This window comes from Clupea harengus, chromosome 24 (genome assembly GCF_900700415.2).
Source record: "Clupea harengus chromosome 24, Ch_v2.0.2, whole genome shotgun sequence".
In the NCBI taxonomy this organism is placed as follows: Eukaryota; Metazoa; Chordata; class Actinopteri; order Clupeiformes; family Clupeidae; genus Clupea; species Clupea harengus.
Genome location: NC_045175.1, coordinates 7,429,984 through 7,457,654, shown reverse-complemented (window position 1 = coordinate 7,457,654; position 27,671 = coordinate 7,429,984). Strand labels below are relative to the sequence as shown.

The 27,671-nt window shown below is 41.8% G+C and overlaps 3 protein-coding genes across 4 annotated transcripts; 1 reads left to right on the top strand and 2 right to left on the bottom strand.

Annotated features, from left to right (window-relative positions):
* Positions 1–5,849: 5,849 nt before the first annotated feature.
* LOC116219178 (EMI domain-containing protein 1-like) lies at positions 5,850–8,669 on the top strand. Of its 2 annotated transcripts, none has more exons than XM_031562216.1 (6): positions 5,850–6,081; positions 6,478–6,513; positions 6,819–6,882; positions 7,034–7,302; positions 7,396–7,439; positions 8,375–8,669. In XM_031562216.1, exons 1-6 carry the CDS (start codon positions 5,959–5,961, stop codon positions 8,400–8,402), a joined length of 564 nt encoding a protein of 187 aa, XP_031418076.1. In that variant the 5' UTR covers positions 5,850–5,958; the 3' UTR covers positions 8,403–8,669. The 2 variants fall into 2 exon arrangements, with proteins under 2 accessions (XP_031418076.1, XP_031418075.1); XM_031562215.1 differs by having other exon boundaries at positions 7,378–7,439.
* Positions 8,670–12,721: 4,052 nt separating this feature from the next.
* On the bottom strand, positions 12,722–13,599 carry LOC116219317 (stonustoxin subunit beta-like). Its single transcript, XM_031562520.2, has one exon. It carries the CDS (start codon positions 13,547–13,549, stop codon positions 12,953–12,955), a length of 597 nt encoding a protein of 198 aa, XP_031418380.1. The 5' UTR covers positions 13,550–13,599; the 3' UTR covers positions 12,722–12,952.
* Positions 13,600–19,227: 5,628 nt separating this feature from the next.
* LOC105905832 (NLR family CARD domain-containing protein 3-like) lies at positions 19,228–25,695 on the bottom strand. The gene is made up of 5 exons (XM_031562519.2): positions 24,550–25,695; positions 23,915–24,091; positions 23,442–23,615; positions 22,357–22,530; positions 19,228–19,349 (listed from the first exon to the last, which is right to left on the bottom strand). The coding sequence occupies exons 1-5, from the start codon at positions 25,326–25,328 to the stop codon at positions 19,295–19,297; spliced, it is 1,359 nt and encodes a 452-aa protein (XP_031418379.1). The 5' UTR covers positions 25,329–25,695; the 3' UTR covers positions 19,228–19,294.
* Positions 25,696–27,671: the final 1,976 nt, after the last annotated feature.

Below are 27,671 nucleotides of genomic sequence, written 5' to 3'. Positions count from 1 at the left end.
TCTAAAAATGTACTTGGACCCTTGGAGCCCGCATGTTCGTCAAAACACACCGCCATAAAAATAGGCCCATTTTGGAGCCAAAAATAGAATTGATTGTAAAATAATTTTTTTTTAGCATAGAATTTAATAAGTGTGAAGTATGTAAGTAAGTAAAATGTGCATATTCAAATGAATTTCAAAAGAAACTTCATCAGATTCATGGGTCCTTTCATTGTGTAGAGTTTCATTTTGATAGGAGTAAAGGAAAAAAATATTTTTTTGAGGTGTATTTTTGCCATGCATTATTAGCACACATAGAAATGATCTATGCTGAAAAAAAATCTTTACGTAAAACGCTATTTTGCCTGGATTATAAACCGACCATAGAGAGTTGCAGTACCCAAACACACCACTATAATAAACCGACCATAGAGAGTTGCAGTACCCAAACACACCACTATAATAAGCCGACCATAGAGAGTTGCAGTACCCAAACACACCACTATAATAAGCCGACCATAGAGAGTTGCAGTACCCAAACACACCACTATAATAAGCCGACCATAGAGAGTTGTAGTACCCATACAACACCAATATCTATACAACCCCAGCTTAGTCTGCTTATGGCTGCAAGATATTATGTGTACCAATGTTGTAGCAAAACAACCTCTTCAAATCTTATAGTTGATATACTTCAGTGAGTCAGAAGACCGAATGCGATGAACTGAAGTTTTATTGAATCTTGCAGACTTTTCATTCAATCGGAGTGGTGGTCCAAAAAGCAGCTCAGTCAAAAAACTATGGCACTAACTTTTTAAATGGTATATTTCGTCCCTATGCTTTTCCAATCAAAAACCCAAAACTTATCCAAATTGAACCAATCGAAAACCCAAAACTTATCCAAGTTGAACCAATCAGAATATTCTCTCAAACCTATACATTTGATCTAAACTCAGCCAAACTGAATATTCTGCTCACTTGTTGCCGGAAAACATTTCAAGACAATGGTGGCTTGTGAGATCAGGTATGTGACCTTGTCTATGTTTCTAAGACCCTGTTTACAACCTTTTGGGAGGTTTCACTTGTCCTTGACTTGTGTGCATCTCTTATCCAGAAACCCCTCCATGAATGCTTGGCTGTCTCCAACAGTCTGCACCTGTAGGCCTGTTTTCGAAAACAGGCCTTTCTGCTTGACCTTACAAGACACTCATCTCTGCACACGGGCCTTTCTGCCTGACCCTACATGACACTTGTCTCTGCACACGGGCCTTTCTGCCTGACCATACAACTGCTTCATGTTCACCACACCACTGTATTACAACCATGGTATTTTCTACACCAATGTATTAACTGTTTTGTTGGTTATACTCAATTTTTATACTCAATTTTGGTCAGCTTGGTCCGTACAACATCGTTAGCTGCATAGCATTCAAAGAGCTCTATTAGCATGTTCCTAGCCTCGCTGAACCAGATACATATTCACTTCATGAGTGACATTTTTGAGGGAAATGATAGCTAGATTAACTTTTGACTGGTTCTAACAAATTAACAATGTCAACAAAGGAACATATACTGTTAGTATGTATGTACTGTATGTATGATTTAGGTAGTTAGGAGAATAATCCAAGTATGGTGTTACCAGGTGACAAAGTGGTGTTGAAATTGCATCACGATTTCCACAAATGTATAAAATAATTTAGTGAACTGCGATTCCTTCAGGATTTCATAATCAAATTGTCCAGGCAGCTTCAGTAGCAGAAACATGAGGGTATGAGTATAGATTTGATGGGAAAGCAGATTGCATGAGTATATGTATGATAGGGATAACAAAGGTCATTTTCAGGAGAGTAAATTCAAAGTCAAAATGTTTGAAAAGTGGCCAGATGAATGAATATATCTGTGATGCAAGCTATTATGTGTGCCTATGTATTAACTGCATTCACTGTTTTGTTGTTAATAATACATTTTTTATGTTAATATTCCATTTTCTATGTTTTGCAAGTTGATTTGGACAAAGGTCTGCTGAATACTCACTTTAACTCACCTTTTTGATTGTACAGGCAGGGGCCTGAGTTGTGCTTCATTGCTTCTTTCAGAGCTGCGAGTGGTGTTGGGTGCAAATGAGTCACAGAAGACATCTGTAATAAACACCTTACTTGGATTATTCTCCTAACTACCTTGCTTATACCTACATGCTAATACTGTATGTCCCTTTGTTGACAATGTGAATTTGTTACAACGTAGTCTCCAGTTAAAAGTTAATCTAGGGTCCATTTCCCTCCAAAATGTCACTCATGAAGAGTCCATGTGTCTGATTCAGCGAGGCTAGGAAGATGCTAATGCTATGTAGCTAACGCTGTTGTACTGACCAAGCTGACCATGGCAGGGGTGCTGAACTGGAAATCTACCGGCAAGCCAATATTAGTGAGTAGGCCTGTGGTACTGTATGGCACATTGGTGTAAAGGTTGATCACTGAAGGATTGCAACCACTGCAGTAGATTATGTTTGAGTTAATATGGTTGATGTCCCTGCCTGTACAATCAAAAAGGTGAGTTCAAGTGAGTATTCAGCAGACCTTTGTCCAAATCAACTTGCAAAACATAGAAAATGGAATATTAACATAAAAAATGTATTATTAACAACAAAACAGTAAATGCAGTTAATACATAGGCACACAAAATAACTTGCAGCCATAAGCAGACTGAGCTCGGGTTGTATGGATATTGGTGTTGTATGGGTACTGCAACTCTCTATGGTCGGATTATTATAGTGGTGTGTTTATTATTATGTGGGCTCCAAGGGTCCAAGTACATTTTTAGATCTCTTTATCTAAACCGTTGGCGTGTTCGTTTTCAGATTATGAAATATTTCAGATGACTTTGAGGAAGTTTCCAAACAGGCATAGTAACGGCCAAGTGACAGTGTTTAGATTGCAGTAATTCCCTCATAATGTCACCACAAGCCAGCAAAGGAGAGGGGGATAAAATGACAAAGACTCCATTAGTCGTGCCACCATCTCACTGTCCTCATTCATTGATTTCACGTCCTCTTGGACCACCTGGCCCCCCTGGCCCACCTGCCCTCCCTGGCATACCTGGAGAACCTGGACCTTGAGGCGACCCAGGACGAGCTGGCAGCAGTGGACCTTCTGGCGCCCATGGACCACCTGGCCTACCTGGACGACCAGGCCCACCTGGACCCAAAGGCAGCCAAGGACCACCTGGCAACAGCGGAACACCCCAAGGGCGCTGATTGGCTGATCCCTGCTTCTCAAACTAGTGTCTCTAAATCATCGTATTACACAATAAACAAGTCCTTGATCACAGATATATTCATTCATCTGGACACTTTTCAAACATTTTGACTTTGAATTTACTCTCCTGAAAATGACCTTTGTTATCCCAATCATACATATACTCATGTAATCTGCTTTCCCATCAAATCTATACTCATGCCCTCAATGTTTCTACCATCTTAAAAGTAGGCAATAAATAAAAGACAAATAAAAAAAAATCCTGTGTAAGAATTTCATGATTTAAAAAACAAACATGCCACATGGCAAAAGTTATTTTTATTTATGTTTTTATAAGGATTATTTAGGTACTATTTTCTGGGTTATTTCTGTTCAAAACTGTAGTGTATAATTTGTATGCTATATATCCCTGCATATTTGATATGTTTGCACTGCATCAAGCAACAGTGTTAGATGGATAGATAGATAGATGAAGCGCTACCTCAGAATTCTTGTGGAATTTATAGCTTTATTGTTTTTGAATACTTCAGTGAAGCTGCCTGGACAGTTTGATTATGAAATCCTGAAGGAATCGCAGTTCACTAAATTATTTTATACATTTGTGGAAATCGTAATGCAATTTCAACACCACTTTGTCACCTGGTAACACATATTGATTATTCCCTAACTACCTAATCATACATACATACTAACAGTATATGTTCCTTTGTTGACATTGTTAATTTGTTAGAACCAGTCAAAAGTTAATCTAGCTATCATTTCCCTAAAAAATGTCACTCATGAAGTGTCCATGTATCTGGTTCAGCGAGGCTAGGAACATGCTAATAGAGCTCTTTGAATGCTATGCAGCTAACGCTGTTGTACTGACCAAGCTGACCATGCCAGTGGTGCTGAACTGGGAAGGGTCCGGCAAGCCAATATTAGTGGGTAGGCCTGCTGCACTGTAAGACGCAATGGCGTAAAGGTTACTGACCACTGAAGGATTACTATTACTGCAGTAGATTGTCTTTGAGTAAATATGGTTAATGTACAGCCCCTGCCTGTACAATAAAAAATGTGTGTTCAAATGAGTATTCAGCAGAGAGTTTTGTCCAAACCAACTTAAAAAACATACAAAAATGGGATATTAACAAAATAAATGTAGTATAAACAAGAAAACAGTTAATACCTTGGTGTAGAAAATACCATGGTTGTAATACAGTGGTGTGGTGAACATGAAGCAGTTGTATGGTCAGGCAGAAAGGCCTGTGTGCAGAGACAAGTGTCATGTAGGGTCAGGCAGAAAGGCCCGTGTGCAGAGACAAGTGTCTTGTAGGGTCAGGCAGAAAGGCCCGTGTGCAGAGATGAGTGTCTTGTAAGGTCAAGCAGAAAGGCCTGTTTTCGAAAACAGGCCTACAGGTGCAGACTGTTGGAGACAGCCAAGCATTCATGGAGGGGTCTCTGGATAAGAGATGCACACAAGTCAAGGACAAGTGAAACCTCCCAAAAGGTTGTAAACAGGGTCTTAGAAACATAGACAAGGTCACATACCTGATCTCACAAGCCACCATTGTCTTGAAATGTTTTTCGGCAACAAGTGAGCAGAATATTCAGTTTGGCTGAGTTTAGATAAAATGCATAGGTTTGAGAGAATATTCTGATTGGTTCAATTTGGATAAGTTTGGGGTTTTTGATTGGAAAAGCATAGTGACGAAATATACCATTTAAAAAGTTAGTGCCATAGTTTTTTGACTGAGGTGCTTTTTGGACCACCACTCCGATTGAATGAAAAGTCTGCAAGATTCAATAAAACTTCAGTTCATCGCATTCGGTCTTCTGACTCATTGAAGTATCAACTATAAGATCTAAAGAGGTTGTTTTGCTACAACATTGGTACACATAATATCTTGCAGCCATAAGCAGACTAAGCTGGGGTTGTATGGATATTGGTGTTGTATGGGTACTGCAACTCTCTATGGTCGGCTTATTATAGTGGTGTTGTATGGGTACTGCAACTCTCTATGGTCGGCTTATTATAGTGGTGTGTTTGGGTACTGCAACTCTCTATGGTCGGCTTATTATAGTGGTGTGTTTGGGTACTGCAACTCTCTATGGTCGGCTTATTATAGTGGTGTGTTTGGGTACTGCAACTCTCTATGGTCGGCTTATTATAGTGGTGTGTTTGGGTACTGCAACTCTCTATGGTCGGTTTATAATCCAGGCAAAATAGCGTTTTACGTAAAGAATTTTTTTCAGCATAGATCATTTCTATGTGTGCTAATAATGCATGGCAAAAATACACCTAAAAAAAAAATGTTTTCCTTTACTCCTATCAAAATGAAACTCTACACAATGAAAGGACCCATGAATCTTTTGTATTACAAGTTTCTTTTGAAATTCATTTGAATATGCACATTTTACTTACTTACATACTTCACACTTATTAAATTCTATGCTAAAAAAAAAATATTTTACAATTAATTCTATTTTTGGCTCCAAAATGGGTTAATTTGCCTGGCCTATTATTATGGTGGTGTGTTTGGGTACTGCAACTCTCTATGGTCGGCTTATTATGGTGGTGTGTTTCGGCGAACATGTGGGCTCCAAGGGTCCAAGTACATTTTTAGATCTCTTTGACTAAACCGTTGGCGTGTTCGTTTTCAGATTACGGAATATTTCAGATGACTTTGAGGAAGTTTCCAAACAGGCATAGAAACGGCCAGTGTTTAGATTGCAGTAATTCATCATGTCACCACAAGCCAGCAAAGGAGAGGGGGAGAAAATGACAAAGGCTACATTAGTCGTGCCACCATCTCACTGTCCTCATTCATTGATTTTGCATCCTCTTGGACACTTGCATTCATCAGTGGTGAGTTTGTCATTTAAATTACATTATTAATACTCCTTTTGTTTGTTTAAGAAGATGTCGCATATGTTTTAGTAATTAAAGTAATTAGTAATTAAAGTACACTGTGACATTCTCAACATTCAGGAGGAGGGTGACAAAATGTAGGATCCATCACACTAGTCCTATCTAATGTAGGATCCATCACACTAGTCCTATCTAATTCATGATGCTGTGTACAGGCTATCAACCTGTCTTCCTCCAGAATGGCATTCGGTTTATTGCACACACACTTATGCAGCCTCTCCCCATCTTCCTACACAAGCTATTAATAAAGAACAATGTCAGAAACGTTTGAAACTAGACGCAGCCCAATTTAATTTCTATCCATTCTAATTGTATCTTTTAATCTTTGATCAGCTCTTCACACTTGAGCTTGTTACTTTGAGCCTCAAGGTACGTCAGTCATGATTATATGACCAACTGTCTGTTTTCCTCCTTCTGTTCACCACTTAAAGGTGCAATCCTGAATTCAAATGCAATAGATCAGCATACAAGTCACATACTGTATGCAATATACTATTTCAGCCAATCAGCACTTTCCTGTCCTCCTTTTCTGTGAACTAGCCAACAGTGACAAATGGTTAGATATTTCTTTTAGATAAAAAAAAAGACAGACAGAAAAATATAAGTTCTCATGCAGCTTGTAATTGCAAAATGATCTTTCATCTTGAACAATGAGCCTTCATTTTGTGTTCAAGATGTTCCAGGTCCATACAACCAGAAAAGTAATCTTCCTTTTATCCATGCTGGTTTGTCCTTCAGGTGAGAAAATGCACGATTGCATGAGGTGCATGATAAAAATAAAGATGAAAAGATGATCACCAATTAAAATTCCACCAAAACATGTTTTTGTGTCTATTCATGCTTCATATGTGTGTGATTCAAGTGTCTGATAGACAATTTCTAACCCCAGACCTCACTGGATGTCAACCTGGCCGCCCTGGCAACCCTGGTTCTTCTGGATCTCATGGCCCGCCTGGACCTCGTGGCGGCAATGGACCTCGTGGCGGCAATGGACCACCTGGCCCCCCTGGCCCCACTGCCCTCCCTGGAAAACCGGGCCTACCTGGTCCACCTGGCCCCCGTGGACCTCCCGGCCCCCCCGGACCACCTAGCATGACTGGATCATCTGGCCGTGATGGACCTACTGGTCCCCAGCAATCTGCACCTGCTCTGAAGGAGGTGAGACAAGCACTTTTGGTTGGTAAATCCTGAACATGTAAAGAGCAGCTTTTTCTACGTTTATTAATTTATCAGACACATTTTCTTCCAAAGCGCTTTGCAATTGAGGAACAACAGCGAGAACATCATTTTGACAGGTAAGGACAAGAGGTCATTTATTTGCTTTGAAGTGAGACATTGACCTTTTTCCTACTCACTGAGGTGGTGTGATGTGATGTTGATCTGATCCCCAGTTGTAATGAGGGCTCAATAAGTCCTTACTGTAGCTGGTTGGGAGGGTGTGGCCACTGTGGTGCATTGGTAAGAATACATGGATGATAACTTCAGTGACGTTTATTTATAAGAACAGGTAAGTGGGAGTGAGTGCGTGGTTCAACAGAACAAACAAACAATGTTAGCACACAACTCAATGACTCAAAGCATTAATCCGTACATAACTGACAATGCTAATAGCATACCTCATGGCTCTATGTGTGTCTTAACCTAGTAGGTAAGCAACTAGTTAGTGAGTCACTGGTATTCAAGGCATTCGCCAAAGACCACTGCCACTAAGGCACTTAAATAACAATATTGATATGATATCCATGCAACTCAATCCCAATGGCAATTAGTCACTGTTTCACAATTAGGTAGGAGATGTACTTAAACCATCAATGCAACCTTAAAGTGACATTATGCAACAATTGTACCTTAAAATAACAACTTCAAAATGAGTTTTGTGGTACACTGACTTTTAATACAGATAATGACGTCTGTGCTACTGCCACAGTACGCCTTGTATTGCACTATGTGACTTTGGGGTATAGGGCGCAAGACCTCTCGCAAGAACTACACAATGCTTCATGGCATCACCTCACGCAACAACAACTAGACCCATTCACTAGCTATAAAATGAAGCTAGCGCAGTATTCTCTTTATGGACATCACATAGCAGAGGCGACGGACCAACCAAGGAAGGCATATTTCTGAACGCACATATTTATAGATGATGTCTGTATGGTAAAGTATTTGCAGGATACATATCAGATTCACTATTCTGTCTTGTTCTCTTTCCATTGCAAACTACAACCAGACGTCCAGCGCAGCCGGCAACCCAATAACAAGGGCGTTGATTGGCTGATCCCTGCTTTGCAAACAAGTGCCTTAACCATCGTGTAATACAAAAAACACTTCACTTCATCACAGATATATTCATTCATCTGGCGACTTTTTAAATATTTTGACTTTGAATTTACTCTCCTGAAAATTAACTCTGTTTTCAATATCATAAATATTCTCATGTAATCTGCTTTCCCATCAAATCTATACTCATGCACTCATGTTTTACCATTTATTTTAAAGCATCAAATAAAGCAAATAAAAAAAAATATTTTGACTTTGAATTTACTCTCCTGAAAATTAACTCTGTTTTCAATATCATAAATATTCTCATGTAATCTGCTTTCCCATCAAATCTATACTCATGCACTCATGTTTTACCATTTATTTTAAAGCATCAAATAAAGCAAATAAAAAAAAATCTGTGTACGAATATCATGATTTAAAAAACAAACATGGCAAAAGTTATTTTTATTTATGCTTTTATTATTTATGTATTAATTTATGTATTATTTTCTGGGTCCACTGTCTGCTCAATTATGAGGTGATTCAGTGTCCCTAGCATCCATTGGTTCAAACAGTCTATGTTGAAAATGGGGGCAATTCTGAAGAAGAAACCCACTCTTTATGTGACATCAAAATGTGTTGTAGTACCATGTTAGATGCATATTTGCACACACAGGTCTTAAAAACTATGTGATTGTCCTCTGTGAGTTTGTCCCAGCTAGTAGAATTGTTATGCTATATATCCCTGCATATTTTATACGTTTGTACTGCATATGTCAAGCAACATAGATCATACCTCAGAAAGCTTTATTGTTTTTGAATGAAACTACTGTTTTTTGAAGTGAAACTGCCTGGACAGTTTGATTATAAAATCCTGAAGGAAGAGCAGTTCAGACCACACAAGTTAATCTAGATGCCATGTTGTTATTCCCAACTTGTCCAGTGTGTGTGTGTGTGTGTGTGTGTAACACTGTGGTTGTGTGTGTGAGTGTGTGTGTGTGTGTGTGTGTGTGTGTAACACTGTGGTTGTGTGTGTGTGTGTGTGTGTGTAACACTGTGGTTGTGTGTGTGTGTGTGTGTGTGTGTGTGTGTAACACTGTGGTTGTGTGTGTGTGTGTGTGTGTGTGTGTGTGTGTGTGGTTGTGTGTGTGTGTGTATGGGGGCAGATGTGGGAGGATGGGTAGATGTAGGGTGGATTGATGGATTAACACTCTCTTGTGTGTTGTAATACCTGGTGTACCTTTACTGTGTGCCTGCCTCAGCGTGGTGTGGACACTCTGTTGGTCTTGAACATGTAACTCTTCCAACCAGAGGGGACAATCTACCAAAACTACTCTCTCAGAGAGAGATGTACTGGAAGAAGAAACCCACTCTTTATGTGACATCAAAATGTGTTGTAGTACCATGTTAGATGCATATTTGCACACACAGGTCTTTAAAACGATGTGATTGTCCTCTGTGTGTTTGTCCCAGCTAGAAACTTTGACAATTTGTAATGCCGCTTGCCTAACAGGCAGTCGGAGTATATTACAGTGAATGACCTTTGACCTCTGTGCTTCACATACCTCGGATGAAGCAGGTGTTCGTTCTCACCCGTGTCACTCCATGTCTGTTCCTGTATCACCTGTATGGTCCACAGGTGCACAAGCAGTACAGCACTTGGTGGCAGAAATATGGTCCAAGCAACCAGGTTTCAGGGACCCCGGTCTCCATCCTTCTCACAACAACAACAATGCAGAGACTGGCAGACTCAACACACTTCTCTGACACCTATCAATCAGACCAGGAGGCCATACCAGACAAGGAAAACTAGAATGTGGACAAGGCCACTCAAAGAACCATAAGTCATTTTAGTACAGCAGTTAAATGTCCAATTCACGATTCTAATCCAGCACACTTATTGTCAAATTCAGCTAATTGCTCCATTCGGTCCGCTAGATGTCCATTCTGTGTGCATTAAAAAAAACACTTTGGTGGTTACTGCACTCTGCTCTTGACCAATAAACCTCACAGACTTGACACTTGGCTCGACTGATTTACTTTTATTTAACAGACTTGTTCTCAAGTCTCCTTTTTTATTAATTCTTGTCTAACCGCAGCACCTACTTGCCTGACAGACCGCACATACTCACCACTGAGGTGTAAGTCTGAGTTGAGTATGGATTATCCTCACAGCCATAGTTATTCAGAATGAACATATCACCTGGCTTTTTTCCCTATGCAGTACAACCTTAATGTGACAGAAGACACAGTAACTACAATGACTACAGTAACCACAGTAACTACAGCTACTACAGTACTACATCTTCTTTCTCTGCAGAGCCTCTTCTTCCTCTCTAAATGGGGTTTACTAGATGGCTTTGGCCCGTATGTTTTCTCTATATTTGATTTATCCTACATGCAAAATGATTCCAATGCTTAATGAAAGCATTTGCCTTTTCTTCAGTGTACTTGTCAATAAAAGCAGTATGCTCCAATAAGTGTCCTCCTGTGATGATATAAATGTTGTTCTTGCTCCACTCATGTCAGAGGCTAATAAGTGAGATTGCATTAACATGAGTTTACATTTCTCAGAAGTACTATAATAATTCAAGATAGACACATCATATTCATAATTCAAGATAGACACATCATCACATCATATTCATTGCTGGCCTCCTAACGGTGGTATAAGGTTATACACACTCTGTCTCAACCACTGCCACTGTTTCATGTCCCATTCGCTTGATGTCAGGTGCGTGATGGACTGATGACCATGCTGAATTTAGTGTGATGACAGAAATTTGTTTCACAATAACAACATTCCTTGATCTATATCTGTTATACTTTTATTAAACTCAATAAAACATTTCCCCAAATTCATGCATATTGATTTACAAGGCATCCTGCATTTCAATAACATTCTAGTAGGCATCTAAAGGGCATCTAAATGGGTTGTTGATGGTGAAAGGCTGCATATGCGTCACTATGAAATGCACTAAACTACTACCATCTAGTGGTGACAGAATGTTGTGATATCCACTTACAAATCAGATCACAATTCACAACAGGAAATAACTCTCTCTCTGTGTGTGTGTGTGTGTGTGTGTGTGTGTGTGTGTGTGTGTGTGTGTGTGTGTGTGTGTGTGTGTGTGTGTGCATAATGGCTGTTCAGCCATATTTCCATATTTCTCAGGTCAGTCAGTAGTTAAGGAGTGTCTGCCTATGCTTGAATGGTGTGCATTGAAATAATGTGATGGTCAAACAAATTCTTCTGTGGGGGAGACGCCGTCTGGACTACATTTTTATGTGTTCTCCCATGAATATATTTCCTCACTGGCAGCAGATGCTACTTTTATGTCCCCCTCAGAAATGTCTCTTTAAAGACCCCCCCATTACTGTGAGCAGTTATGAGCATATTCAAGAAAAGGCTTCTGTGAACTTGAACACATCATGCAATGAGTGTGTTTGTGTGTCTGTGTATTCTTGTGTATTTGTGATATTTGTGTGTGTGTGTGTGTGTGTGTGTGTGTGTGTGTGTGTGTGTGTGTGTGTGTGTGTGTGTGTGTGCGCACATCATGCAATGGGAATACACCTCTAGTCCTCAGAGAGTGTAATCTTCCTCCTGAGAAATCAGAGTATGATCAGACTCTATACTAAAGCAGATTAAATATGATCAGCCTCTATACTAAAGCAGATTAAATCTGATCAGACTCTATACTAAAGCAGATTAAATATGATCAGACTCTATAGAGAACTACAGATGTGATTTTGAGTGCATATGTGTGTGTCTGTGTGTGTGCGCTCACGTCAGGAAGGAGTTTATGTGTAATCTGTTGTGTGTGTGAATGAGTGTATGTGTTTCTATGTGAGTGTCTCTCAGTCTGTCTTTGTCTATGTGTGTTTGTCTCTGTGTGTGTGTGTGTGTGTGCGTGTGTGTGTGTGTGTGTGTGTGTGTGTGTGTGTGTGTGTGTGTGTGTGTGTGTGTGTGTGTGTGTGTGTGTGTGTGAGAATGAGTGGGGTAGGTAGGTACTAAAACAAGTAAGCAGTAAGAGTCAGACAGGACAAACATACACAGACTCACACACACACACGCCTTTTAGAGATTACATGTCACGTCAGTTTGTCATTTGTAATGGATTTGTAAATCATCCCTCCCTCAATCATATAAAGAACTAGAAAGGGCAGACACAAAAATAAAATAAAATAAGAGTGACTGGTGAGTGAGTGAGTGACACTGGTAAAACATAAACACACACACACACACACACACACACACACACACACACACACACACACACACACACACACACAGAGAGAGAGAGACAGAGAGAGATTCACCTCTATTTCCCTATTTTATTCCCCAGCATATTTTGAACAGTTTAACTATGAATACAGTGATGCTTAAATAACCTTGGTCTCCATAGTAACATGTTTATCAACATGTAATAGGCTCAATAATTATATATTAATTATCAATATGTTCCATCACAGCATCACACAATGGTTTTTGAACAGGAGGGTGTGACTCTTCTGCAGACTCTGGTGATCCTGTAGGATTAGGAGGTCATGTGATCTGGCACAGGGACACTGAGGAGGAGCGAACATAAAACCCAGGATAGAGGGGCTCAGTGAATGTGGAGTGGAACGTGCGCAGGAGGGTGAGTGTGTCAGAGGAGACGCTGTAGAAGGACAGAGTGCCTGCTGGCCAGTCCAGGTACACTCCTACTCTGCTGGAGCGGGAGGAGGGGACAGGTATGTCAGTCTTCTTATTATTGTGCAAGGCAGAGTAACTGTTACCAGAGCATTCCAGACTCCAGGACTTGTCATTACATCCAAACCAGCTGTCATAACTCCCCCCTTTCCTCTTCATGCTTTTATATGCCACTGCTATATCAGCCTCACCACCACTCCACTCAGCCTCCCAGTAGCAGCGTCCAGACTGACCCTCTCTACACAGCACCAGATTCTGGGAGTCAAATCTCTCTGGGTGGTCAGGATACGGCTGCTGCTCACTCACATGTGTCACCTTTCTGTTCCCCTCAGAGAGAGAGAGACATCTGCCTGCTGTGTTTGGGTCCAGTGTGAGCTCACAGGCATCTGCAGACAAGAGGAGAGAACATCCGAATATGGGGTAGGAAAGGGACTGTTCCACATCACCCATCCACACACACACACACACACACACACACTCATACAGATGTTCAGATACACACCTCTTCCTGCTTGCACACAACCACACGCATGCTCAAACACACATACACACACCATCACACACAGATCCAACAGACGTGTGTGTGTGTGTTTCTGTGCTCAAAATTCTGGGAGGAGAATGAGAAGAGTGTATATTTGTGTGTGTGTGTGTGTGTGTGTGTGTGTGTGTGTGTGTGTGTGTGTTCATTTATGTGTGTGTGTTTCTGTTTGTTTATGTCTGTGTAAAAGAATGTGTGTCTGTGTGTGTCTGTGTGTGTGTCAGGAAGTATGTATGATTTCTTGTATGTTTGTGTGTGTGTCTGCTTGTGCGTTCGTGCGTGTGTGTGTGTGTCTGCGTGCATGTGTGTGTGTGTGTGTATGTGTGTGTGTGTGTGTACATTCTTTTGTATTTGCGATATTAGAGTGTGCGTGCGCCAGAAAGGAGTATATGTGTTAACTTTTGTGTGTGTGTGTGTATGTTTGTGTGTATGTGTTTCTGTCATTTTCTCTCTCTATATATATATATGTGTGTGTGTGTGTGTGTGACAGCAAGTTTATGTATAATATCTTGTGTGTGTGTCTGTGCATTCTTGTGTATTTTGTGGTATTTGTGTGTGTGTGTGTGTGTGTGTATGTGTGTCTCAGGAAGGTATATGTATGTTTCTCGCGGACCATCTAACTAAATAGTATATCCCCGGAACAACAGGCCTCCTACCCAGACCTGGCACCAGACCAGTTAGCAGCACGTGATTTTCGCGGGTGGGCACTCCTTTTTTATCGGTAGGCTAGTTATAGATATGAAAATGCGCTAGGCAAAGCATCTGGAACCCTGCTCCATGCGTGACTTGGTTAAGTTACAAACTATAGTTCGCTCACAGCCTCATACTCCCATCACACACTCAGACACGCCAATGTATCACTAAACACCAATAAACACAACGATGCGCATACCGACCACGCGACCGCAGTAATTCACCACCAACCGTAGGCTAGCCGACTGGCATTAATATAGCAATCCTAGTAGTCAACTTTTCATAATTATGAGTTGTCATTATCCAACGTCACACAACACAGAATAAAGTTATCATCTTGCTGTCTCCGCAGCGGGAGAAAAAAAATGCTGTTTGAATGCAGCTCCGCGGCGGGAGTGACCCTTCTCCTTGTCTGTGTCAGAGGCATTCTCATTTAATTTTCTTTTTATTGTCCCTGTCTTACGCCACCGATCCATGACCTTCTTAATAGATTAGGCTACTCTTTAATAGATTAGGCTTCTACTGACTGTGTTGTATGTTGTATGTTAGAAATGTCGCAATATTTTACTTGTGGCCGTCGCGGACCACTACGGGGCACTTGTGGACCACCAGTGGTCCACGGACCACACTTTGAGAACGACTGCTTTAAAGTGACTGACCTAATTCAACAGAGGTGCCAACTGGTGCTAGAAGTCTCACAATTAGTGGAATGGGGATCAGTGTGCAGTGAATGTGTCTCAAGTGATTGTAGTATAACGACACCTGTGTCTGGAAGGTCTATTCACTGGTCAGTATTCAGTAATCAGTATTCCTGGCTACTGTTACACCATGAAGACCAAAGATCACTCCAAGCAACTCAGAGAAAAGGTTATTGAAAAGTATAAGTCAGGGGAAGGATACAAAAAAATGTCCAAGGCACTGAATGGACCTTCCAGACACAGGTGTCGTTATACTACAATCACTTGAGACACATTCACTGCACACTGATCCCCATTTCACTAATTGTGAGACTTCTAGCACCAATTGTGTGTCTGTACATGTGTGTTTGTGTGTGTTTATGTCTATGTAAGAGAATGTGTGTGTGTGTGTGTTTATGTGTTCATGTCTATGTAGGAGAATGTGTGTGTGTGTGTGTGTGTGTGTGTGTGTGTGTGTGAGAGAGAGTGTCTGTCTGTGTGTATGTGTGTGTGTATGCGTATGTGCATCCTTCTGTACTTGTGATATTTGTGTGTGTGTTTGTGTTTGTGTTAGTGTGTGTGTGTGTATGTGTGTGTGTGTGTGTGTGTGTGTATGCGTATGTGCATCCGTCTGTATTTGTGATAATTGTGAGTGTGTGTTCGTACGTGCATCCTTTTGTATTTGTGATATTTGTGAGTGTGCGTTTGTGTGTGTATGTTTATGTCTGTGTAAGAGAATGTGTGTGTGTAAGTGTGAGAGAGAGAGTGTCTGTCTGTCTGTCTGTGTGTGTGTGTCTCAGGAAGGAGTATATGTGTAATATCTTGTGATGGAGATCATTTGCAAACACTGTTAATTACTTAAGAATGTATGAATCATGTGCTTATGAAATGGCTTTTCTGTGCATGTGTGTAACTTAGAATATTAGGTGCCACTTTGTCTGCATATGTACAAGAGCATGTTTAGACCAGAGGTGATAAGAAGGTTCGAACTGTGCTTCTTCCGACCTTGCAAAACTTCCATCTATGCCTCGGACGTCAGAAATCCACCACGTGGTTATCCCTGCTGAAAGCTCAACTTCTGTCTATATAAACCTTGTGCGATGTGTTTGTCATTGCTTCACTTTCAGCCTTGTGCTGGGAGTGAGCCCGATTGCAATTGTTGTTTGTCTAATAAATATACTTATATGCAGCTCCGGAGTCCTGAGGTAACTAGGGTGAATTTTCACCTAACATCTTGTGTGTGTGTATGTGTGTGTATGTATATGTGTTTGTGTGTGTGTGTGTGTGTGTGCATCCTTGTGTATTTGTGTGTGTGTATGTGTGTGTGTGTGTGTGTGTGTGTGTGTATGCGTATGTGCATCCGTCTGTATTTGTGATAATTGTGAGTGTGTGTTCGTACGTGCATCCTTTTGTATTTGTGATATTTGTGAGTGTGTGTTTGTGTGTGTATGTTTATGTCTGTGTAAGAGAATGTGTGTGTGTAAGTGTGTGAGAGAGCGTGTCTGTCTGTCTGTCTGTGTGTGTGTCTCTCAGGAAGGAGTATATGTGTAATATCTTGTGTGTGTGAGTGTGTGTATGTGTGTGTGTGTATATGTGTTTGTGTGTGTGTGTGTGTTTGTATATGTGCATCCTTGTGTATTTGTGGTATTTGTGATATTTGTGTGTGTGTGTGTGTGTGTGTGTGTGTGTGTGTGTGTGTGTGTGTGTGTGTGTGTGTGTGTGTGTGTGTGTGTGTGTGTGTATGTCAGGAAGGAGTATGGTTGTTATCGCTAGTATGCAAATCGCTTGGGTGTAAATTAGTGTATGTGTGCGTTTCTGTCTCTTTCTTTCTCTATCTCTATTTGTGTGTGTGTGTGTGTGTGTGTGTGGGGGGGGGTTTGTTAATGTCTGTGTATAAGAATGTATTTGTTTGTGCATTCTTGTGTATTTGTGATCTGTGTGTGTGTGTGTGTGTGAGAGTGCACATGTCTCTCTCTTTGTGTGTGTGTGTGTGTGTGTGTGTGTGTGTGTGTGTGTGTGTGTGTGTGTGTGTAGAGAAGGAGTATACAGTGCCCTCCGCAATTATTGGCACCCTTAGTGAATATGAGCAAAACAGGCTATAAAAAAATATGTCTTTGCTGTTTATCCTCTTGGTCTTTCACTCAGAATATTCACAAAAATCTTACCTTTTCATTGAAGTAAAATTATTGAAAGAAAAAAAAACTGTTGACATTAAATAAATATTTTTCCCCAAAACATGTGTGCCACAATTATTGGCACCCCTAGACAAATCTTATAATTAAAATCTAACTGAAGTATATTTACAGTCATTTTTTACATTTTTAAGTTCACCTGTTTGATAAGGAAGTCTTAAGAGGTCAACCATGACTTCCTGTTCCACTGGCGTACAAATATGAGGTGACACAGGCCAAATTCCATTAGTCATTCATCACTATGGGAAAGACCCAAGAACACAGTGACGATGTGCGACAGAAAGTTGTGGAGCTGCACAAATCAAGAAATGGACACAAGAAAATCTCTAAAGAGTTGAAAATACCCATTTCCACTATCATGGAAATAATTAAGAAGTTTAAAGCGACAGGAGATGTTAAGAATCAGCCTGGAAGCGGACGTATGTGTACATTGACCCCACGCACCGTGAGGAGGATGGTTCGACTGGAAAAAGAATCTCCAAGGATCACAGCTGGAGAATTGTAGAGGTGAGTTGAGTCTTGGGGTCAGAAAGTCTCCAAAACTACCATCAGACGCCACCTACATCACCACAAGTTGTTTTGGAGGGTTGCCAGAAAAAAGCCTCTGCTGTCAATCAACTACAAACTAAAGCGCCTACAGTTTGCCAAATGTAAGTCAGACTTTCAATGGGGCCGAGTTATATGGTCAGATGAGACCAAAATAAAGCTTTTTGGCAACAAACATCAAAGGTGGTTTTGGCGTAGACAGAAACATAGCCATACAGAAAAGACCCCCATACCCAATGTGAAGTATGGTGGCGGATCTTTGATGTTGTGGGGCTGTTTTTCTTCCAAAGGCCCTGGACATCTTGTTAGGGTACATGGTATCATGGACTCCATCAAATACCAGCAGATATTAAATGAAAACCTAACAGCCCCCTCCAGTAAGCTTAAAATGGGCTGTGGTTGGACCTTCCAGCAGGTCAATGATCCGAAGCACACCTCAAAATCAACACAAAAATGGTTCACCGACCGCAGAATAAAGGTTTTGCCATGGCCATCACAGTCCCCCGACCTAAACCCCATAGAAAATCTGTGGGATGAGCTGAAGCCGAGTCTACAAACGTTGACCTCAGAATCTGAAGGATCTGGAGAGATACTGCATGTAGGAATGGTCTCAGATCCTGTGCCATGTGTTCACCAACCTCATCACGCATTATAGGAGAAGACTCCGAGCTGTTATCCTGGCAAAGGGAGGCTGCACAAAACATTAAATTAAGGGGTGCCAATAATTGTGGCACACATGTTTTGGGGAAAAATATTTATTTAATGTCAACAGTTTTTTTTTCTTTCAATAGTTTTACTTCAATGAAAAGGTAAGATTTTTGTGAATATTTTGAGTGAAAGACCAAGAGGATAAACAGCAAAGACATATTTTTTTATAGCCTGTTTTGCTCATATTCACTAGGGGTGCCAATAATTGCGGAGGGCACTGTATGTGCAATATCTTGTGTGTGTGTGAATGTATCTGTATCTGTATCTCTATCTCTATGTGTGTGGTTCAGGAAGCATATGTATGATCTCTTGTGTGTGCAGGAACAAGTATGTGAAATGTCTTCATTCACACACACACACAAAACAAAAACAACACAATCTGTCACACACACTAGCAGGCAAGTAAAAAAAGACACAACACAAAAACTCAGGTGTGTTAAGGTAGGCATCACAGACCAAACACTGCCAGGCTTGGTTCAGTAAGTTTCAGATATAAATTCTGTTCAGCTTTCATTGTCATGATGGCACATGTCATGATAACCTTATGGCAGTAAGCTGGCAGCAGTTTTCAGGGCCAGACACTGCAGTATGAGCTGGGAGTCGACTTGATCACATTCATGAATTGTCACAAGTCAAATGGCATCAGAAAAGGACCAAGTGAAAACAAAGAAACATCCGCCTGATCACACACACATGATCACATGCAATACTAAACCTATAAACATACACAACCTCTTTGTCTTTTCCATACACACACACACACACACACACACACCAAAATGTTTCCATGTGTTCATATACAATCATGTGCATGTATTTTTTCAAGGAAAAATGAATAAAATCACTCACATTTGCTCGGTCCTGGTTTAATCCTGAGCTCTCCTCCATGGTCATACCTCAAAAAAGAAGGGGAGAAGAAAATGCACTTGAGGCACAAAACTGTGAGTTTAGCATGTGAACTGATTGGTTATCAGTGTATCATTTGAATCAATCAAAACTATATACGTGCTGTAGATCAACAGGGGAAAAACTAAGCATGCCAATACAAAAACAGTCATATATTTTATAGCCTGGTTATTTTTTCCTCATGGCCTTATCCCCTCCCTCTGCAGCTGGATCATGGATTTCCACACTAGCAGACCACAATCTGTCAGCATTGGGCCTCTCTCCTCAAAGACACTAATCATGAACACTGGCTGCCCTCAAGGTTGTGTGCTGAGCCCCCTGCTCTACACACTCTTCACACATGACTGTACTGCCTCCTATGAGAGCAATTCCATCATCAGGTTTGCTGATGACACCACTGTCATAGGCTTGATCACTGGTGGTGATGAGAGCGTACAGGAGTGAGGTGTCAAGCTGAGTGACATGGTGCCATCAAACAACCTTTCCCTCAATGTCAGCAAAACTAAAGAGATGATTGTGGATGTAAGGAGAAGGAACAGAGGACATCAGCACCAACATCATCAGTTCCCTATCGCAGTTGGACTGCGATATAACGGATGGGACATGACAAACTATAGTGGTATAACTATACTCCCTACTCGGGACGTGCCCCGGTGCCGGGCTTTGCTGCATACCTCCACCTTGACCAAGCCAAGGAGAGCAGCTACCTCTCCTTTCCACCAGTGGAGGACACGGTGGCGGGCTACCTCTCGCCCACCTCTCCCACGATGCGCCTCGGCCAGAGACCCCTCCTGCCCACGCGAGTGGCCAGGCACCAGGCAGCTCTGGCCGAGAAGGCTTATTTGGCTGCTGGGCAGGCTGCGTGTTCCACGAACACCGCAGCGCTCCTACCGCGCTACCAAGCCAAACTCCTGACGGAGTTGGCCGCGTTGCTGGGAAGTGGTCACGAGACAGTGGTGGAGCTCCGTAGGGCAACGGACCTGTCTCTCCGCCTCACCCGCTGCACCTCACAGGCCCTGGGGAGGGTCATGGGGGCCTCTGTGGCGACACAGAGGTCTCTCTGGCTGTCGCTGGCAAAGTTGACCGACAGAGAGAAGGCGCCGCTGCTGGACGCCCCAGTCAGCGTCCAGGGTGTCTTCGGGGAAGCTGTGGGCACGATGGCCTCAAAGTTTGAGGCCCTGGAGACGGTGGACATAAAATTTGTCTCTTTAAAGACCGCACTGTCACTGGCACTGGCACTGGCGTCAGCAAAGCGTGTTGGTGACATGCAAGCCCTGTCCTTCAGCCCATCGTGCCTTCAGTTCTCGATCGCTGGGGACAAAGTGGCTATGCGACCTAATGCTGCTTACACACCTAAAGTGGTGGCAACCCCATTCCGCAATCAGGTGATTGAGTTGGCAGTATTCTCGCCTCCTCCTTTCGCATCAGCAGAGGAGGAACGTTTGAATAAGCTTTGCCCAGTACGCGCTCTTCACTGTTATGTAGAGCGCACTGGGGCATTCAGACAATCGGATCAGCTGTTTGTGTGATTTGGCGCACGAGCAAAGGGCAGACCTCTGTCAAAACCGAGCCTCTCCCGTTGGATAGTAGAGGCTATCGTGTTGTCATATACGAGTTTGTCTTTAGATCCCCCGGAGAAGTTGCATGCGCACTCTACGCGGGGGGTCTCTTCTTCTTGGGCCTTATTGAAAGGAGTCTCACATGTGAGGATATGCGGTCCCATCTGTTATATCGCAGTCCAACTGCAATAGGGAACGTCTCGGTTACTTACGTAACCTCGGTTCCCTAAGCAGGGACCAGATATAAAAAAAGTTGCGTGTACAGTGTTTGCTCTTGGATTAGGTTTTCTACGCTTAGTTTCTTTTCCAAGACCGATTCGACAGTGACCATCCCTACTTATAGGCTCCTGAGGGGGCGGGCTCAGGAGAGGGATTGGATGAATCTCAGCCTTCCGGCGTGAGTGAATAGTGCTTCGATTGGTTCCATGACTACGTCATGTCCCATCTGTTATATCTGGTCCCTGCTTAGGGAACCGAGGTTACGTAAGTAACCGAGACGTTTTCTCTAGTGCTTTGGCGACAGAGAATACTAACTTCATACTATATAAACCTTGTGTAATGTGTTTAGCTTTGCTTCTCACTCGTCTGCTGCAGTCTGGAAGTGAGCCTGTGCCTCTCTCTTGTCTGCCAAGACATGAGTGAGCCGATATGCATATTGAATAAAATAATAGTCTGTCCAAGGTAAACTTGAGTGTGAATTTTCACCTAACACTGGGTCTTATTAGTCCCAACACTTTTGGAAACGATGATGCAGACACCCACCTTCGCTTCCTGATTGGGTATTAGTCACAACACATGCTTCCCTGATTCGACACGCTTATATCATGTGACCCTTTTCCGGAGGAAAACAGCAGCATCAGCCTTGACTTCCAGTGGCGAATGCAACGTGGATAACGAATTATAAGCGTAGCTGACCTTGTTGTCTTGGCTGGCAGCTGTTGTGCAGTTAAATTCTGCTTATGCTACAACTGCCTACATGTGCAGGAGGCGAGCTATTATTCAAGCGATCTGCAACAATGCCTGTGTCCAGCAGCGTTATCAGCCCTACATAGAGTGCATGCCCAGTGTACGTCATGTGATTTGCATTTTAAGGCATGTTAGTATCGATGGAGATTATTTCTGATACAGAGATAAAATGCTCATCTGGACAGAGATCATTCTGAAAGGTAAATGTATTAGAGTTGATATACAGTAGCTTCAGTTAGTGCTCTTAGTGAAAAGACTATTCCCATCCCCTCCATTAGAAATCTCCCTCCGAACCCCTTGAGCCTTGGTGCCCTCAGCAACAGCCTGTGTCACGTACACCAAGAATCACCACTGTGTCCATTTTAGGATGTGGAAGAAAGCCCACAGATACATGGGGAGAATAGCCAGTATCCAGAATATGTCACCTAAAATCAAAATATTATTTACACCCAGATAAACACCCAGCACTCACCTGAAAGTCTCTAGTTTACAGTTGGGATCACTCAGTCTGTCTGTGAGTTCTCTGACACCTGTGTCTCCTGGGTGATTGTAGCTCAGATCCAGCTGTTTCAGGTAGGAGGGATTTGATTTTAGGGCAGAGGCCAAGAAAGAACAGCCCTCATGTGTGATGAGACAACCGATCAGCCTGAAACAAGAGACAACAGAGTCAGACTACACATTCATAAAATATATTGTTTTAGGTAATCTTTTATACTAACTGACGAAAATGTTTCCAGCTTGCATTTTGGACCTCCAAGTAATTTTGATCCTTTCCCTTTAAAAACTGCACACATGCTCATACAGAATAATACAGCAGGACACATCTGTACATAAGGATAGCTGATGCATTGTTCTCTGTATCTCTGTCTCTTTTGCTTGTTCTCTGTGTTTCATATGGATAGAAACTAACAGACACACACTGTGAGGGACCGAGGCGTTTTTTGAGATGTGGACAACTTGGTGGTTAAGTGGGGGGAAACCCAGTGCAGGAGATGGTGGCTCTTATCAAAATATACATATTTATTTAAACAGAGACTCTCTGGTTTGGACCCCACAAAATAAATAAACATGATTCAAAATACAGACAGTACCCAAAGTACTCCAGCAACTAGGCACCTGTTTGGCACATTCACAAGCGAGGCCCCAAACTAAGCCCAAAAAACTAGGCACATAAACTAAGCACATAAACTGTATCCACACATCTAGATACACACTTCACCTCACAGCAGGTAAGTGTTTTTTTATTTGCTCATACACCTTTCATGGCCTCTCATGCCTGTCTCCCCTTCTCCTCATGGAGTGAGGCACCCTTTAAATGGGGCAGCCAAATTGTATTATTTAGGTGTCCTGGGTCCAACCACTGTCATGGGGGAGCCCTGACCCAACCATTGTGTCCCCACATTAGGGCCTAACTCTTCTTGTGAGTCACGGTGAGAAGGGGGGAACACACACACACACACACACACACACACACACACACAAACTCAGATGCAACATTTCTGAGGAATTGTTATTGAATTTGCAGAATAAGCCTTTCTTATATGCCTCATAACTGACCTCACTGTCTCCAGCTTGCATTGTGGATATCTTAGTCCCACACAGAGCAGCTCCATTCCTTCATCCTGCAGGTCATTGTCACTTAAGTCCAGTTCTCTCAGATGGGAAGGTGTCCCTTGCAGCACTGATGCCATCATTTCACAGCTTGCTTTGGAGAGGTGACACTGATTTAGCCTGTTTAAAAATATTATGAATGTATGTAATAATATATATGTACACATTTGATACTATTCAGCATTGACATTGATTAAGCCAGTTTAGAAAAGAAGATTAAACATCATATTGTCGAGGTAACTCAATTACATATACAATTATGACGCTTTTATTCATGATTATACACAGTTAAAGACACTCCGTGTTTATAAGCATCTCTCTCAGCCAGTATGTCAGACTACATTTTCAAAATGATCCCAAGTTGTATCATTGTTGTTCACAAGGCTTTACCCGCAGAACCCACCCAAAACTCTACTCACCAAACTCTCTTAGAGACTTTCACTACGGGAAGCATTCTGCGGAGCCCTTCCTCTGATCTCAGGTATTTCTTCAGATCAAACTCATCCAAGTCTTTATCTGACATCAGCAGCAGATAAGCCAAAGCTGAACACTGGGCTGGAGTCAGGGTATTCTCCTCATGTGCTGAGTTTATGTACCTGGGTAACATGTTAAACATATTCATAATCTTAGTGGTACTTAAAACGCCTCTTATTATTAGCCTATTATTTAAAAAGCGAATGCACATCTCTACTTTCAAAACAAAGTCCAGAAGAATAGAGTAATACAAATGATAAGAAACAGCAGAAAATAGCATCAATACCGACAAACATCAATTTCCTATTCACTACAGAAGAAATCATTTCTGATGATAGTTTTGGACACCTAGATAATCATTTTGACACAAGTTAACAACATAATTTGAGAACTATTCCTTTATCAGGAGGAACACAATTGCACAGACTTGATGATTTCAATGCATTTATGAACCACAAACAGTTACAGTACATGTCATTTTTCAGAATCAAACCTCTGACTCTGGTGTTGTTGACACCATGCTCTACTAATCATGCAATTTACCAATTCCTTTGAATATGAAAGGGTCTGTATTAATTACCTGTTGATCTCCTCAACCAGTGAGTTGTCCCCTAACTCGTTCAAACAGTGGAAGAGGTTGATGATCCGTTCTGGTGAGATATCTTCCCTGATCTTCTCTTTGATGTATTGAACTGTTTTCTTGATGCTCACTTCTCTGATAGCTAACTGTGGCAAAACCACATTCAGGGGGGACCCGATTTCTGGCTCCAAAATGGGAGCCAGGCCAAGGAGAAAACGGACAAAAAGATTCAAATGTCCGTTCTGGCTCTGTAGGGCCTTTTTCACAGCACATTTGTAAAGATCAAACCTTGAGTGTTTGAACCACCATCTGATCTTCTCTTTCCGTGTCTTGAGGAAGGAATTTGTTTGAAGAACACCTTCATGAAGAACAAAAAGAGCTGCCAAGAATTCCTGTACACTGAGATGCACAAAGCTGAACATATTCTCTCCAGTTGTACCACTCTCTACGTTGAAGATCTGTGTACAAACTCCAGCCTGCAGTGCTCCCCAATTTACATCAATGTCACACTCTGCCAGGTCCTTTTTGTAGAAGATCAGGGTGCCTTTCTCCAGATGTTTGAATGCCAATTTCCCAAGTTGAACAAGGAACTGTCCTTTTTCTTCTGCACTCATCTTCTTGTCATCTGAGTATTTGTCATCCATTCTTTTTATCTGAGAGACACTATACAATGTGTACAATTCTGTCAAAGTTTTGGCTGATTCTTCTTTGCTCTGATCTTCCAGTAGTTTGTTCATCACACTGGCTATAATATAACAGAATACTGGTATGTGACACATGATGTGGAGGCTTCTATTCTTGTTGATAAGATCAATGACTCTCTTGGCCTTCTCTGGGTTGTTTATGTTTTTCTGAAAGAACTCATCTTTCTGGAGGTCATTGAATCCTCGAACCTCTGTCACCAGGTTGAAACATTCTGCTGGGATCTGACTGGCTGCAGCTGGTCTGGTTGTAACCCAGAGGAGTGCAGAGGGCACTAGCGTACCTTTAATGAGACTTGTTATGAGAATGTCTACTGATGACTTTGCTTCCAGCGTACAAATACATTTCCCAAAGTCCAGCTTGAGCCTACTTTCATCCAAACCGTCAAGGACAAAAAGAATTTTGCATTCACTCAAGTCAAGGATGTATTCCAAATCTTTCCGATGAGGGAAGAATAACTGAAGAACATCAAGAAGGTTGCAGTGTTCACCTTTCTTCAAGTTTAACTCCCGAAATGGAAGAACAAAAACAAAGTCAATATCTTGATTTGCTTTATCCTCAACCCAGTCCATGACAAACTTTTGCACTGCAACAGATTTCCCCACGCCAGCAATTCCCAAAGTCAAAACTTTTGTGGCAGGCCTGTCTGTGAACATGTTTGCCAACTTGACTTGCTTATCTGCAGAGCTTGGTCCTCTCCCAATCTGGCTCATGTTAATTGTCGACACTTCATGTGTATAGTTGACTCCACCTGTGCGGCCCTCTACAATGTGAAGCTCAGTGTAGATATCTTGTACACTAGAAACTCCAGACTCTTGATGTACTACAGAAAACCTTCGTTTCAGGTGCTCCTGAAGCTTCTGTTTTAGTGATTTCTTCTTTTTAATCTTCTCTGCTGCATTGAAATCTGAAGACAACAAAAGTCAGATGTAATATGGTGAAATTGGGAAATAACTGGTTTAATCTTAAAATATGATTTTCACTTTTTAGCTTTGTATGCATCATCAGTGTAGCATTTCACTTGCACCTTTCCTGTGGTTATTTTTGTATTTGTATTTTCTTTTTTTCCTATTTTCTTTCTCTAAGCAACTATCACTGTTTTAAACATGTTGCATGCATAAACTTACTTTTTTCTTCTTTATGTATTCTTATACTTAACTTTACATGTCTGTATCAATCTCCAAGTCTCACAAATACATTTACCAAGGTTCACATTCTTTCATATGTGAAACGCATAACAAACAGTTTGCAAACAAGTGCATAATGACCAATACGTATGAAACAAAACCAATGTAGGTGTAGCCTGTGGGCCATTAATAATAGTTTGGTGCCTTCTCCCTCTCCCTCTCCAGTTGCACAGTTAGTCTCTCTCTCTTCCTGTCTCGCTCTTCCTGTCACATAGCACTACGTCACTAATTGGGAAATGGGACGTGATTGATTAAGCTGCCTGACGTATTGCGAACAGGCTTATGTATAGACACCCGGGGTCCCAAAGCCGGTAGCTCATTGTCAACACCACTGGTTCTGGGTGCTGTGAAGCAGCGTCACGGGTGCTGCGTGAAATCTACAGGAGGGCAGACGTTGGCAGAGCCGCTGTATGTTGATGTGCTTGATGTGCGTGTGAGGGAGTGAAGCCGTGTTGTTATTGTGCGTAACAAGTGTCTGCGAGGCACTGTTACCGTAGCAGTGGGGGATTTGTTCTCCAGAAGCCATCAGCCACAGTGGTCGTAGTCTACTTAAACACTGTTAGACCCTCGCAGCTACACAGGGGTGCTAGTTGCTGTTCTCTTTTACATGTGCTTGATGCATTGGTGGCGCTCATAGATTGTTTACTTTATTGTGTTGGTTTATGTTCCTGTAGCATATCGGCCTATGAAGCCTATGTAGAGGTGCAACTTATTTAATGTGAGCCGCAGGCTACTTACTTTACTTCCAGTCCATGTGTCTCCCTCCCCCCTCCACAGCTAATAGCCTCGGTGCCTAAAGGCCCATTAGTAACTTACCCTGGATAGCCGGTCTCTGTAGTTTTTCTCACTCTAGTAGCCTACAGAGATTGCAGTGTGCATGTAGTTTGAACTCTTAATTGCCTTGTCACATATCACCTGAGTGTCTTGAATATTGTAGTGCGTTTTCCCTGAATTTAAACACGTGTTATTTAATGTGCACAAGATCACGTGTGTTATAGAGACCTGGCCTGACATCAGTTCTCCTAGTGGCCCATTGCCGAGGTTCCCCAGTCCCCATACTGTGTCCATGTATTTTTGTATTATTATTCCTTTATCTGGTGACCAACCAACTCCACTGTTGTGTAATATTTATTAATAAAGATTCTTTTTATACTTTCTCAAAAACTATGGCAATAGCGTTATTGAGTTCCCCTTGCTCCGATATAATTTAGCCCACTTCAAGGGGTGGCATAG